The 15,496-nt window shown below is 42.8% G+C and overlaps 1 protein-coding gene across 8 annotated transcripts in view; it reads left to right on the forward strand.

Moving 5' to 3' along the window:
• ADGRB1 (adhesion G protein-coupled receptor B1) overlaps positions 1-15,496 on the forward strand; it is a 387,137-nt gene that overhangs the window by 312,557 nt on the left and 59,084 nt on the right. For all 8 annotated transcript variants that reach the window (XM_087890962.1, XM_087890963.1, XM_087890966.1 and 5 more), the window contains 3 exons: positions 6,134-6,237; positions 8,038-8,140; positions 13,849-13,999. In XM_087890962.1, coding sequence (XP_087747088.1) covers positions 6,134-6,237; positions 8,038-8,140; positions 13,849-13,999 — 358 coding nt within the window. The remainder of the gene's footprint in view (positions 1-6,133; positions 6,238-8,037; positions 8,141-13,848; positions 14,000-15,496) is intronic.

Genomic DNA, 15,496 nt, shown 5'->3' on the forward strand with positions numbered 1-15,496 from the left:
TGATGATCAGGCAACTCAGCTGGGATCGCCAGAGGCTTTTAAAGGCATTTTTTCCCCTACAACCTCTTCGCAGAAAAAAGTGCTTTTAGAATCCCAGCTGAGCCACACGATCATCAGAGGCTTTTTGGTTTTTTTACATTTAAAAGCATTTTTCGGCCGAAGAGGTTGTAGAAAAAATGCTTTTAAAAGTAAAAAAAAAAAAAAAGCCTCTGATGATTGTGCAGCTCAGGTGGGCATGTGGAGGGGGGGTGGGGATTTTTGCTACCGGTTCTCCGAACCACCCACCTCCATCGCTACTGGATCAGGAGATCCGGTCCGAACCGGGAGCATTTCACCCCTGGGCTCTTCTTTCATTTCTGGCATGAACGGGCATGCATGCTCCCATTTCGGCATTTGGTGCCAAAAATGTCAGTCAACACTGGACTAGACATACCCAATTCTTGAAACCATTCAAGCTTCTCTTCTTCTTTGATTTGAGTTCATCAAATCTGGACTGCATAAAGAAGATCAGTATGGCTGCTCTGGAAATGTCACATCTACTCTCCCTGTTAGTATTGCAAAAGGAGGTGAAAGGATGTGACATCCAAATTCCTGACGTTGTACATGAAGCGAGTCGAGCATGAAGGAACAGAGATCGGTCGGGACTAGAGCTCAGTGAGAAGATCGTTGTTCTTTTGCCTTTTTTCCGGTCCTGAAGGACGTGGAGTTGAATTCTGAAGGAAATAGCCTACTGGTTAGGGATGGAGGGAAGAAAAGAGAACCAACAGAAGAGAAAGAAGGACCACGCCTATGCAAAGGAAGAGGGAGAAGAGAAGGAAGAATGACTTAGCATTGTCCAACTCAAATACTGGGTTTTGATATCTCTCCTGGCATCGGTTATGCACAGTTAGAGGAAGAATGGAGATTTAAGGCATATCGCTACCATCTCTACCTTATCTCTACCTATAGAAGAGAATACTCATAGCTCAGTGTTGAGCTGTGGGATGTTTGTTTGCTTGCAGATATTTCGTTATCCAACTAGTAACATTATCAGTGCCAGAAGGGGGTGGGGTCTGTAGAGAAGAGGAGGAGGAGGAGAGGAGGAGGACTGTGGGTCCTTGGTGCTCTCTGAGCTTGGTGGTTTTCTTGCAGACGTTTCATTACCAAACTAGGTGATATTATCAGTGCTAGAAAGGAGTGGGGTCTGTGGAGAAGAGGGGGAGGGAGGGAGGAGGAGGAGGAGAAGAGCTCTCTCTCACACACACACTCTCTCTCAGTCTCACTCTCTCTCTATGTGTGTGTGTCTCTCTGTCTCTGTCTCTTTCTCTCTCTCTCTGTCTGTCTGTCTCTCTCTCTCTCTCTCTTTCTCTCTCTCTCTCTCTGTCTCTTTCTCTCTGTCTCTCTGTCTCTCTGTCACTGTCTCTCTCTCTCTCTCTCTGTCTCTAATCTCTTTCTCTCTCTGTCTCTGTCTCTCTGTCTCTGTCTCTCTGTCTCTGTCTCTGTCTCTCTCTCTGTCTGTCTCTCTGTCTCTGTCTCTGTCTCTGTCTCTCTCTCTGTGTGTGTGTGTGTGTGTCTGTCTGTCTCTGTCTCTCTCCTCTCTGTGTCTCTGTCTCTGTCTGTCTTTGTCTCTCTGTCTCTGTCTCCTCTTTCTGTCTCTCTGTCTCTCTCTGTTTCTGTCTCTGTCTCTGTCTCTGTGTCTCTCTCTTCACTTTGGAGATTGTTTCATCTTCATTCTATTTCAAGAAAAATTTGCAGAATTCTTCCACTCCAGACTTCTTTCCGGCCTGAAAATCTGGAGACATCAACCTGATTTCCTCTCAACCACTTAAACCACATAGATTTGAATCTCCTTGAATTTCACATCATAACCCTGATTTACAGTGATTTTTTTTTTTAAAGCTGATTGTGGCATTCAGGATGTCTTTTCTTGGTTATGTTTGATGTTTTTCTAGCCAGGGATGGAGAGAAAGGAATGTTGTTGTTTTCCTCAAAGTGTTTGTTTGGAAATATCAGCAGGGCATCATCTGTATATTTGAATTGAGTCTTTAATATAATGGACACGGTAGTGAAATCCAAACCGGTTTGCTACCGGTTTGCTGGTCGCGCATGCCCGCCACACACCAAATGCACGCTGCGTATGCATGTGCAATGCACACCAAGTGTGTGCTTTGCATGCACATACGCATATGCAGTACATGCCAAAAGGAGGCTTGGGAAGGTAAGTAGAAGCGAGAGAGGGATAAGCTGTGGTGCACGATTTAGCTTTGCTAGAGAGCAGGATTTCCTGCTTTCTAGAAAGCTAAATCCCGCTGCACAGCTGATTGTTGGAAATTCCAGTTCACAGGAACTGGTAGCTTTTTTAACTAAGGGTTCAACTGAACTGGTAGTTTTTTTTTTTTTACTACCTGTTTGCCCGAACCGGTAGTTTTTATCACTACTGGTTTGCCCAAACCGGACCAAACCGGTAGCATTTCACCCCTGAATGGACAGATTCTGTTTGAGAAGTCTGGAGACTGAAGCTTCTTCCAGAAAAATCAGAAAGTCCAGCTGTCTCTAAAATGAAAGCACTTTGGTGACAAGTGCTGACCTGGATGAATGAAAACCTTCATAGATATTTGTACAGGTAGTCCTCGACTTACAACCCTTCATTTAGTGACTGAAATTGCAATAACACTGAAAAAAGGTACTTATGACCTTTTTTCCACATTTACGACCATGGCAGCATCCCCGTGATCACGTGACCGAAATTCAGAGTCTTGGCAACTAAATCCTGTTTATGACGATCACAGTGTTCCCAGGTCACGTGATTCCCTCTTGCAACCTTCTGACAAGCAAAGTCAATAGGGAAAACCAGATTCACTTACTAATTTAACATGCGCAGTGATTCACTTAACAACTGTGGCAAGATGGGTCGTAAAATGGGGTAAAATTCACTGGGTCTATGAATTTCAGAATAGGACAACTCACCACAGACAACTCATTGTGAGACAACTTGCCGCCGGGCAAGAGTTACACTAATATCAAAGAAAGAGTCAAATAGAATCATAGAATAGAATAGAATTCTTTATTTGCCAAATGAGATTGGACACACAAGGAATTTGTCTTGGTGCATACGCTCTCAGTGTACATAAAAAGAAAAGATACATTCGTCAAGAACCATAAAGTACAACACTTAATGATAGTCGTAGGGTACAAATAAGCAATCAGGAAACAATATCTATCTATCTATCTATCTATCTATCTATCTATCTCTCTCTCTCTCTCTCTCTCTCTCTCTCTCTCTCTCTCTCTCTCTCTATCTATCTATCTATCTAGATTAGGAGTAGGAGTAGGAGTAGGAGTAGGAGTAGGAGTAGGAGTAGGAATAGGAATAGGAATAGGAATAGAATAGAATTTTTTATTGGCCAAGTGTGGTTGGACACACAAGGAATTTGTCTTGGTGCATAAGCTCTCAGTGTACATAAAAGAAAAGATACATCTGTCAAGAATCATAAGGTACAACACTTAATGATAGTCATAGGGAACAAATAAGCAATCAAATCATACTAGGAAACAATTAGATAGATGGATAGATGGATGGATGGATGGATAGATAGATAGATAGATAGATAGATAGATAGATAGATAGATAGATAGATAGATAGAATTCTTTATTGGCCAAATATGATTGGACACACAAGGAATTTGTCTTTGGTGCATATGCTCTCAGTGTACATAGAAAGAAAAGATACATCCGTCAAGAATCATAAGGTACAACACTTAATGATAGTCATAAGGAACAAATAAGCAATCCGGAAACAATCAATATAATTGTAAGGATACAGCAACAAGGTTACAGTCATACAGTCATAAGTGAGAGGAGATGGGTGGTGGGAACGATGAGAAGATTAATAGTAGTGCAGACTTAGTGAATAGTTTGACAGTGTTGAGGGAATTATTTGTTTAGCAGAGTGATGGCGTTCGGGAAAAAACTGTCCTTGTGTCTAGTTGTTCTGGTGTGCAGTGCTCTATAGCCTCGTTTTGAGGGAAGGAGTTGAAAAGGCAGTTGATGTCCAGGATGCGAGGGGTCTGTAGATATTTTCACAGCCCTCTTTTTGACTTGTGCAGTATACAGGTCCTCAATGGAAGGCAGGTTGGTAGCCATTGTTTTTTCTACAGTTCTAATTATCCTCTGAAGTTTGTGTTTGTCTTGTTGGGTTGCAGAACCAAACCAGACAGTTATGGAGGTGCAGATGACAGACTCCATCATTCCTCTGTAGAACTGGATCAGCAGCTCCTTGGGCAGTTTGAGCTTTCTGAGTTGGTGTAGAATAGAATCTTTAAAGAAAGGATGCCAAAGGATGGACAAAATAAAATGTCTATTTTATGTTATGATATCCCCAATAAAATTTACATGCTTAAAAAAAAATACATTCAGACAGATTCCAGCTGCAGAAACTCACTCATAAATCGTGGTTTCTACCGTAGTTTCCAAGATTCTGTACATTAGTCTAAAATGTTTGCATTTAAATGCCCACTGAAGTCTGTGTGATGCACACTTCCTTGGCTGTGCTTTGTTGCCAGGGATCTGATATTAATCTTGGAAATGGATGCATTTTTAAAATATATAACATTCCCTTAGTACAGGGACACCTTCAGCTGAAGAAGTTTTACTTGTATCTCTCTAGCCACAAATATCCTCTTGCTGAACAAGATTCTCCCATACCTAAAAGAAAAATAAATCTTTTCTTTTTATGTACACTGAGAGCATATGCACCAAGACAAATTCCTTGGCCAATAAAAAATTCTATTCTATTCTATTCTAAATCAGCCCCTAGGAAGATTTAGGATAAGCATCTATGGCAGCAAAAGTAAAGAATTCAAATGAGCCGAGGTGGCGCAGTGGTTAGAGTGCAGTACTGCAGCTACTTCAGCTGACTGCTAGTTCAGCAGATCAGCGGATCAAATCTCACCAGCTCAAGGTTGACTCAGCCTTCCATCCTTCCGAGGTGGGTAAAATGAGGACCCGGATTGTTAGGGGGCAATATGCTATTTAGTATACTGTCTTTGGTGTAAGCCTCCCAGAGTCCTCAGAGAGTGGGCGGCCTAGAAATATGACTAATAAATAAATAAATAAATTAGGAGAGGAAACAAAAATCAAGCCATATAAATACAGCTAATCCTTGAGTTCTGACCGGTTGCTTAGCGGCTGGTTTTGAAGTAACTGCAGACCTCCTCAAGGCTGTCTCTAACCTACTTTCCAAATTCCCACGGCTTCCTTTCCATCACGTAATTGCGTTTATGCCATTTGCCATGCCCAGGTCCCGTGACTACGATTTATGAGATATTTTGGCATTTAAAGATAGTCCTCAACTTACGACCATCATTGAGCTCAACATTTCTGTTGTTAAGTGAGACAACAACCATCTCAGCAACAGAAATGTTGGGCTCAATTACAGTCGTAAGTCAAGTGGGTTCTCCCCCCCATTCCATCACCTTTCTTATCGGAGTCGTTAAGTGAATTACTGCAGTTGTTAAAGCGAATTTGGCTTTTGAATCATGGATTTTGCTTGTCAGACGGACACAAAAGGGGAACGTCTGAGCCCGGGACACTGCAACTGTCATAAATCTCAGTCAGTTGCCAAGTGTCCGAAGTTATCATGGGCTGCAAAGGTCGTAAGTGTGAAAAACAATCATAAGTTACTTTTTTCACCTCTGTTGTCATTTCAGACAATCGCTAAACGAATTATTGTATGTTGAGAGCTACTTGTAGTTCTGGTTTCTGGCAAAAAAAAAAAAAAAAAATGCCCACTGGATATTATGGATTTGCTTAATAACCCCAGAGTTCACTTAATGCAGGGGTCTCCAAACTTGACAACTTTAAGGCTTGTGGACTTCAACTCCCAGAATTCCCCAGCCAGCTGGCTGGGGAATTCTGGGAGTTGAAGTCCACAAGCCTTAAAGTTGTCATGTTTGGAGACCCTTAACTTAACAGCTGTAGCATTTGCGTAACAAAAAGTTCTAAAATCAGGGGGTGACCCGCTGAACGACTACCATGACTTACGACCGTAATTCCAGGCAGTCATAAATCGAGAACTACCTGTTGTTAGTATAAAACCGAATCAACGGAGGTTCCCTCATGAGCGTCTTCATGTTTCTATTTCCTCTTTTTCAGAATACAGAAAAAGTGCTCGTCCCTTCGGTCACGTTGATCGTTGGCTGTGGGGTGTCCTCTCTGACCCTCCTTCTCCTGATCATCATTTATATCTCGGTCTGGAGGTAAGGCTTGGACTTCTCAGCATCAAGTATCTCAACTTCTTTTTCTCTCTGAAAAAAAGTTTGCAGGGGCTCCTGAAAAATTAGTTTAGTTTTAGTTTTATTTGATTTGTATACCACCCTACTCCTGAAAGACTCAGGGCGGTGAACAGCCACAGAATAAAAAACATAAATACAAAATTTAAAACTGAATAAAATCGAATTAAACAATTTGGCCGAAGACAGATTTAAAATACCCCAATAAATTAAAAACGAATTAAAATTTACGTTTTAAAAAGGAAAAAAAGGGAAACAGTTAGGCCAGGCCAGCCTGATGGAATAAAAAGGTCTTGAGAGCGCGGCGGAAGGTGCGTAGATCCAGGATCCTCCGTATCTCCGGGGGGAGCTCATTCCAGATAGTAGGTGCCCCCACAGAGAAGGCCCTCCCCCTGGGGGCCACCAGTCGACATTGATTGGCCGACGGCACCCGGAGGAGCCCCTCTCTATGAGAGCGTACCGGCCAGTGGGAGGCTATTGATGGCAGCAGGCGGTCTCGAAAATATCCTGGCCCTAAGCCATGGAGCGCTCTAAAGGTGGTAACCAAGACCTTGAAGCGCACCCGGAAGACCACCGGGAGCCAGTACAGCTCGCGCAGGAGAGGTGTTACATGGGAACGCCATGTCGCTCCCATAACCACCCGCGCGGCTGCACTCTGCAGCAGTTGGAGCCTCCGGGTGCTCCTCAAGGGGAGCCCAATGTAGAGAGCATTGCAGTAGGCAGATGTGTTGTGGCCTGTTGGCCACCGGCCCCTCCAGCAGCCGAATTGGAGGAGGGGGAGGCATGGGAATCAGGGTCAGCATCAAGGAATCCTGAGAGCTCCAAGGGGGGAGTGGGAATGAAGCTGGCAGAGAGAGAGACAGAGGGCTGTCCATCAGCCCTCAGATGGAGAATCAACAGCCCCCAGATCTGGAGGTGGCTGATGAGGAAGAGGAGGAACAGCTGGGTCCAATGCCTGATGCATGGATGTGCAGAAGGCAGAGGAGAGGAGAGCAGTGGAAATCTATGGGCCGGTCCTCGGGACGGAAGAGGCACCGCTGCTAGCGAAGCCCCACTTTAGCTCTGGGGATAAAAGGCAGGGGGCAGAGATGAATAGATGTGGCAGAAAACTATTCATCTTCTGTCTGGATGGACTTGTTAGCCAGCATTGAGAGGGAAACTTTTTGCCAGGGCTGCTGGAGCTCCTAATAAAGGAATATTTGAGTTCACTTCAGAGGGTTGGTCGTGTTTGGGGAGCTGGGTCAAAGCAATCAGTCTTGGTGACTGTGGTGGTAGCAAGTAAGCCAAGCTAGAAAGCAACAGATTCTTAGCCTGGAGTTCCTATTATGGTTGGGTCTGGGGTCTACCAGTTGCAATGAAAAATCAGTTTCATGGAAAGGGTCATCGAATGACCAGATGACTGCTAAGGAATATAAATCCTTCCATTCCCCACCATTCAGCCAGAACTGGAGAAGCTTCTTAGATAAGAAGTGAAACATTTTCAAGGGGAAAAATAAAAAAAACACAAGAATTTCCAATTGCCTTTTGGAAAAAGCACCTTTGCGACATTCGTAGCATCTTCTTTCTCTAACTTTCATCTGCTTGTGAATTGAGTTAAACTGAGAGATGCGATGGTCTCAAAGATTGTCCCATTGAAGTTCTCCAGCTAAGGTTGGATTCCGGATCCTAGTCTCGTGCCCTAACCACTACACCACACTTCCTTTCCTATTGAAAGTCAAAGTTTGACAAGCTTTCCTCTCCTTCTGCTTCCTTGTTCCCTTCCTGCAGGTATATCCGCTCCGAACGGTCGGTCATCCTGATCAATTTCTGCCTTTCCATCGTCTCTTCCAATGCCCTCATCCTCATCGGACAAACTCAAACCCGGAACAAGGTAAATTCGAACGCAGCTCCCCATATCTGGAATTAAAACCTTCATGGCCGATTCTTTACTTTCTTTCTGCTGATGGTTTTGAGGTCCAAAACTAGGACAAGCAGGAAGACGCCCATTATCCGTCTCTTTGTTGGAGAATGTAGCAAGCATGCTTAAGAGTTTTGACATGCCTACATGCATCCATACAAAGGCATCTGAGAAGATGCTTTTTAAACCGTTCTTTGTTATCTCCTGCCCTGGAGCACGAGGCAAGGACAGGACGGGTTTGTTAGGCTGAATGAATTCGGTCTCTCCAGTTGCAAAGGAGAAAATGACCTAAATGGAGCCATGAAGAGAATATCCCACTTAGTATGTGAGAAATATAAGAGATATTAAGAGATAGAAGAGACACTGTATTAAGATATGTCTGTCCCAGGTTCTTGAGAAAGACTGGATAGGCAGGCAAAAAATGCCAAATGTGGCATTAATTGGATATATAATAAGATGTTAAGAGATATTGGATAATCATTTGTCTGAAATGCTGTAGGGTTTCTTGGCTAAGCAGGGGGTTGGACTCCAAGATCCCTTCCAGCTCTATTCCGTTCCGTTCCGTTCCGTTCCGTTCCGTTCTATTCCATTCCATTCCATTCCATTCCATTCCATTCCATTCCCTCTTCATTCTATTCTGTTCTGTTCTGTTCTGTAGAATTGCATACTATTGACTTAAGTGGTCTTTTCAAGCAATTTAGATGAGGAGGAGGAGCAGGAGAAAGAAGGAGAAGGAGTGGGAGGAGACAACTGTAGGATCTTTAGTGCTCTCTGAGCTTGGCGGTTTTCTTGAAGACATTTCATTACCAAACTAGGTAATATCATCAATGCAGTGATGTTACTCATACACAAATGCTGGTCTTCACATCATTTAGGCTTCCTGGTCAATCTCCCAGCTCACGGTTGTCTTTCTTCAAATGTGCCCCTGATCATTGGACACAATATTCCATATACGCAATTCAGTGGTGATGTCAGGTTTCGATGCTATCTCAAAATAAATGAATTTCCAAACTGCCGATCTTTGAGGAAATTTCTCTTTATTGAGCATAGTGATCTGTCCCTGGCTCTTTTGCGGTCAGCACTGACCTTTGGCCCCCCAAACCCTCCCTTTCCGATCCCCAATTCTCTGCGTCTCATTGGCTATCTTCCAAGCCACTCTCCTCATCCCATCTCCATCAAATCACAGGAATGTCCCCCCTCCTCCCATCTCTGAGGAAACAGAATCTTCAAAGGAATTAAGTAGGCAAAAGTTCAAGCTTCTCCTCTCCTTTCATATGCCAGCGCTGAAACGCTGACATCCGGCCCCTCTCCCTTCATTCTCCCAGTGAGGCCTGCATGAGACAAACAACAAGTTTTGTACCATTACCCCGTCTGAGGGTGTGTCCCACCCCCTCCCGCCTTGTTCAGGTGATCTGCATGGAATTTAGCTATAAGGCGGTCAGCTTGGATGTTCATGCTTTTCACTCAGGAAGCTTCTGACAAGGGGTAACCCTTCCACTTAATTAAGTATTGGAGGCGCCCTCTGTGCCACCTCGAATCAAGAATTTGCTGTACTTCATAGTGAGTGTGGCCCCCAATGATCAAGGGCCCCGGGGGATCACGTGGCACCGGCCTTAAAGTTGACCCCACCACAGGCTTCAGGAGACTGTAAAATTTGTTACTACCAGTTCTGTGGGCATGGCTTGGTGGGGGGGCGGGTAATGTGACTGAGTGGGCATGGCCAACTTTTTTTTTTTAACTTTTAAAACCATTTTTTCTACAACCTCTTCAGCCGAAGAGGTTGTAAAAATGCTTTTAAAAGCCTCTGATGATCAGGCAACTCAGCTGGGATCGTCAGAGGCTTTTAAAAGCATTTTTTCGGCTGAAGAGGTTGAAGAAAAAATGCTTTTAAAAGCCTCTGACGATCCCAGCTGAGCTGCACGATCATCAGAGGCTTTTTTTTTACTTTTAAAAGCATCTTTCCCACCGAAGAGGTTGTAGAAAAAATGCTTTTAAAAATTTAAAAATTAAAAAAAAAAGCCTCTGATGATCGCGCGACTCAGCTGGGAATGGAGGGGTGGCAGGGATTTTTGCTACCGGTTCTCCGAACCACCCACCGGCATCGCTACCGGATCAGGCGATCCGGTCCGAACCGGGAGCGTTTCACCCCTGACGCAATCTGATTTGGACCTTCCCCTTCTTTTCCCAAAATAAGAGTTTGCATTGCATTTTTAACAGCAACAAATCACCCTGCTTGGTTCATTAGTAAGAGAGCTAATTACCATTCACACGTCTGCCACCCAACCAGATTTTTTTTTTTCCTGTGGTGTTCAATTTGAATAGTAGGTCTATCCATCTTAGTATCACGTCCACCAAAATAGATAATTCATGCAAGAATTTTCTCATTAAGGGAACATCTACCACACGTCTTTTTATCAGCATCTGTTAGTCAAAGATAACGATACATTAAATTTTCCGGTGTTCTTTTTCATCTTTTAAATATTGAATCCTTAGATCATTCCATTTTTGGCTTCTGCATTGGAGGCAAATATACATGGCTATAAACTGCACTGCATTTCTTTAAAATGCGACTTTTTTAAAAAGAAAAATCTGTCGTACTCTTTTTCTTTTTTAATGATACTCATAATTTCTATAATATGTGCATCTGGGATGGCTTAAAAAAAAAAGAATCAGAATAGATAGGATATATGCTCCAAAATAGCCCTATTTGCATATACCATGATGTCTGGTCAGATGTGATTAAAAGTTCTCCAGAGGACCGAGAACCTGGACAATTCTCCTGGAGAGATTGGACTGCCATTTGTCAGAAATGGTGTAGGGTCTTTTGTATGGGCGGGGGGGTTGGACTAGATGACCTACAAGGTCCCTTCAAACTCTGTTAATCTGTTAATTCAGGAGTGTAACAAAGTTCGGCAGCCATTTTGAAAAGGATGTCATAAAACTGGAAAATTTGTAGAAGAGAACTAAAAATTCAGCTTCAGGGTAAAATCAATATGAGAGCATCATGCATTTATTTATTTATTTATTTATTTATTTATTCATTCATTCATTCATTCATTCATTCATTCATTCATTCATTCATTCATTTTGCAGGCCCCCAACTCCCAAATAATTTTGGGTGGCACATCTCTTTATTTCTATTTTTTTCATCTCTATCTCTGTATCTTCATCTCTATTTTTATCTCTGTATCTATTTCTTTATCTATCTCTAACTCACTTCAACCCTCTGTATCTCTGTTTCTCTCTCTATTAACTATCTATCTCTTTATCTCTCTATCTCTCTCTACCTTCTATCTCTGCCTCTATTTTCTTATCTATCTCTATTTCTCCCTCTCTCTCTCTTTCTCCCCCCCTCTATATATAGTCTATCTCTTTTTCTCTCTATCTCTGCCTTTCTCTATCATCTATCTTTATTTCTCTCTCTCTCTATTTCTCTCTCTCTCTTCTCTCTGTCTATCTCAATCTGTTTATCTCTGTCACTGTCTCTCTGTAATCTCTCTCTCTCTTTCTATCATCTCTATCTCTCGATCCTTTTATTTCTGTTTCTCACTATATAAAAGATACAACTGACCGGAACTGGGGTGAAATGTAAAATTTGTTACTACCAGTTCTGTGGGCATGGCTTGATGGGGGGAGGGTTTCTGCAACCCTTAAGAGGTTGCAGAAAAAAATGCTTTTAAAAGCCGCTGATGATCAGGCAACTCAGCTGGGATCGCCGGAGGCTTTTAAAGGCTTTTTTTTCCCTACAACCTCTTTGGCGGAAGAGGTTGTAGAATAAATGCTTTTAAAAGCCTCTGATGATCCCAGCTGAGCCGCGCGATCATCAGAGGCTTTTTATTTTACTTTTAAAAGCATTTTTTTTGGCCAAAGAGGTTGTAGAAAAAATGCTTTTAAAAGTAAAAAACAAAGCCTCTGATGATCGCGCGGCTCAGCTAGGCGTGGAGGGGAGGGGGGCGGGGATTTTTGCTACCGGTTCTCCGAACCACCAGCTGCCATCGCTACCGGATCGGGGGATCCGGTCCGAACCAGGAGCATTTCACCCCTGGACCGGAAGAACAAATAATTCAAAACTTCTTCTTCTTCTTCTTCTTCTTCTTCTTCTTCTTCTTCTTCTTCTTCTTCTTCTTCTTCTTCTTCTTCTTCTTCTTCTTCTTCTTCTTCTTCTTCTTCTTCTTCTTCTTCTTCTTCTTCTTCTTCTCCTCCTCCTCCTCCTCCTCCTCCTCCTCCTCCTCCTCCTCCTCCTCCTCCTTCTCCTTCTCCTTCTCCTTCTTCTTCTTCTTCTTCCCTGTTTCCCCACAAATAAGACATCCCCTGATAATAAGCCCAATCGGGCTTTAGAGCACATGGCAATAAGGCCAAGCGCTTATTTCAGGGTTCAAAAAAATATAACACAGGGTCTTATTTTCGGGAAAACACGGTTCTTCTTCTTCTTCTTCTCCTCCTCCTCCAAAAAAAAAAAATCCAGTTGCCTTTTGAAAAACAGCATCTTTGTGATAAGAGTCAACAGAATTCAAGGGAGGTTGGATTTTGTTTGTGGCTACATAGGGATTCTAGACTGATTCCTCTTTTGACTCTGCCCCCAGCTTCTGCCACTCCTTCCCCTACATAAACTGAATCTTAGGAAAAGTCTTTCCTAGCTTGTCCTACTTTTGCATGCCAGTGTGATTCCTCTTCATTATTAAACATTTATAGATAATGCCGGACATCTTCTCTGCTTTTCCCACACTCCACTAACAATGGCACACTCTTCATGTACAGGTCCCCAATGACACCCCCCCCTATCCTTCCATTTTCAAATCCCTTTAACGATGAAGCATAGAAAAAGAGACATATTGCTGATGTCAATCACAAGAAAGTAGGGGAGGGGAAACTTTCCCCCATACATACTCTCAGCTGCTAAATCATGCTTGGTCAAGCATTAATTGTCTGCTTCAGAGGACAAGAAAAAAGCTGCACTTCTAGCAGCAGAAGAGAAAGCGGTGAGATGGGTTAGGAAATCTCATGAGATACCGTAGAATAGTAGGTAGAGCTCTCTTCTCCCATCTCTTTATTCTTGATCCTTACCAAATTTAAATGGCATAAAAATTGCAAAATCCAGCACCCTGTGGGGAAAGGTAGAGCTCTCTTCTCCCATCTCTTTATTCTTGATCCTTACCAAATTTAAATGGCATAAAAATTGCAAAATCCAGCACCCTGTTGAGAAAGATCCCAGTTATAATGTTAAGGGAACGTCTAATTGCCTATACTATTTCAGACAAGTATCCATCTGGTCCCTTAAACCCCTGCTGTTATAAAGCACCCACAACTTTTGAAGGCAACTTCTGTTGCACTGGATAATTGTCCTCGTTGTTAGGAAGTTTCTCCCTCGTTCCAGGTTGCTTCTCTCCTTGGTTAGTTTCCTGCCTTCTGTCTTCTGGTGCTTTGGGAACTAAGTTGACCTCCTCGTCTTTGTGGCTGCCTCTCAAATATTGGAAGACTGCTATCATGTCCCCCTTAATCCATCTTTTCTCTAGTTTAGCCAAACCCAAATCCTGCAGCTATTTTTCATAGGTTTTAGTCTTCAGGCCTTTAATCGTCTTAGTTGCTCTTCTTCGCACCTTTTCCAAAGCCTCAACATCTTTTTTTGTAATGCTTTTTTTTTTTTAAGACTAACCTCCCTCCCTTTTGCTCTCCTTCTTCAGGTGATCTGTACCTTGGTGGCAGCTTTCCTCCACTTCTTCTTCCTCTCCTCCTTCTGCTGGGTGCTGACCGAAGCTTGGCAATCATACATGGCCGTGACGGGCAGACTACGAAACCGGATCATCCGTAAACGGTTCCTGTGTCTCGGATGGGGTGAGCATCCCTTGCTCACTTCTTTGTGAGAAGTGACGATCTGTGTTTACGACGTAGCCTATATACCGAATGTGAATCGAAATGTGATCTAAATCACTGCAGTTCTTAAGTTAGTAACATGGTTGTTAAGTGAATTCAGCTTCGTGGTTGACTTGGCTTGCTAGATAAGAGTCAAGAGAATTCAAGAGGGATTGGAGTTAGAACTTTAATGGGAACGTAATGACTCTAGGCTGATGGCGTACTTAACTCTGCCCCCCTCTTAACTTTGCTTGCTCTTCTCCTATTGTCTCTGAAGTCAAAAAATCTCAAGAATTAGCATCCTTCTATTGAAGCTTTAAAGAGGTTAACCCCAAATATTGTGTCAATGGTCCTTTAGATTCCTGGGCGGAAATTTTTCCTAACATCTTGTACTAAATATCTATTTCGGATGTTTGGTCATGCAATAGTGTCTGATCTTTCTCTAGGCTGCATTCAACAGAGGGACAGAATCAAGATCACATAAAGTGTTAGTACCGCTTTATAATGCCTTGGTAAATCCACACTTGGAATACTGCACCCAGGTGTGGTCACCACAATGTAAAAAAGATGTTGAGACTCTAGAAGGAGTGCAGAGAAGAGCAACAAAGATGATGAGGGGACTGGAGGCTAAAACATATGTTGAACAGTTGCGGGAACTGGGTATGTCTAGTCTAGCAAAGAGATGGACTGAGGGCAACAGGATAGCAGTCTTCCAAAGAAGAGGGGGATCAATCTATTCTCCAAAGCACCAGAAAGCAGGATAAGAAGCAATGGATAGAAGCTAATCAAGAGGAGAACCAACTTAGAACTAAGGAGAAATTTCCTGACAGTGGGAATGTCTTGCCTTCAGAATGCTCCATCACTGGAAGTTTTTGAGAAGAGACAGCCATTTGAACAGGGGGTTGGACTAGAAGACCTCTAAGGTCTCTTCAAACTCTGTTATTCTTGGGAAGGCTAGGAAGCCAGAGATGGTGAAAACAAATAGGCCACACATAAGTGAATCAATCATTTAACTAAGAAGAAAATCGGTGTTCCTTGTAGACATTTTGAACATATTGGATACAGATATGTTTAGCCTTGAGAAGAAACTGCTAATTGGGATACAATATCAAGCCTTAAATGGATGCCACAGGCTCTCTTTAGTGAAGGATAAACATGGCGAGAAACTAATTCTAAGAACGGGAACCACAGAATTGATAATTACTGAGCAGAAATCACCATGGCACAGCTGAAGTTCTCTCCAGACAGATTTCAAGTCAAGTCCTGCATTCTATTTTGTGGTCTACCTTCTTAGAAAAGAAGACTTGAATTCTCTCTTGGCTGTAGCCCCCATATTTTTTTTTATGGTGGACCAATGTATGTTTTCACCATCTACCTCCCCACTCTTTCATTCAAATAAAACTGATATGGACAAATATGGATTTGACTATCTTAGAGCAGATGGGAAGGATGACGTGGGAGAAGGATGATATTGAGGGT

The sequence above is a fragment of the Pantherophis guttatus genome, chromosome 3 (assembly GCF_059756535.1).
Source record: "Pantherophis guttatus breed Tessera chromosome 3, ASM5975653v1, whole genome shotgun sequence".
NCBI lineage: Eukaryota > Metazoa > Chordata > Lepidosauria > Squamata > Colubridae > Pantherophis > Pantherophis guttatus.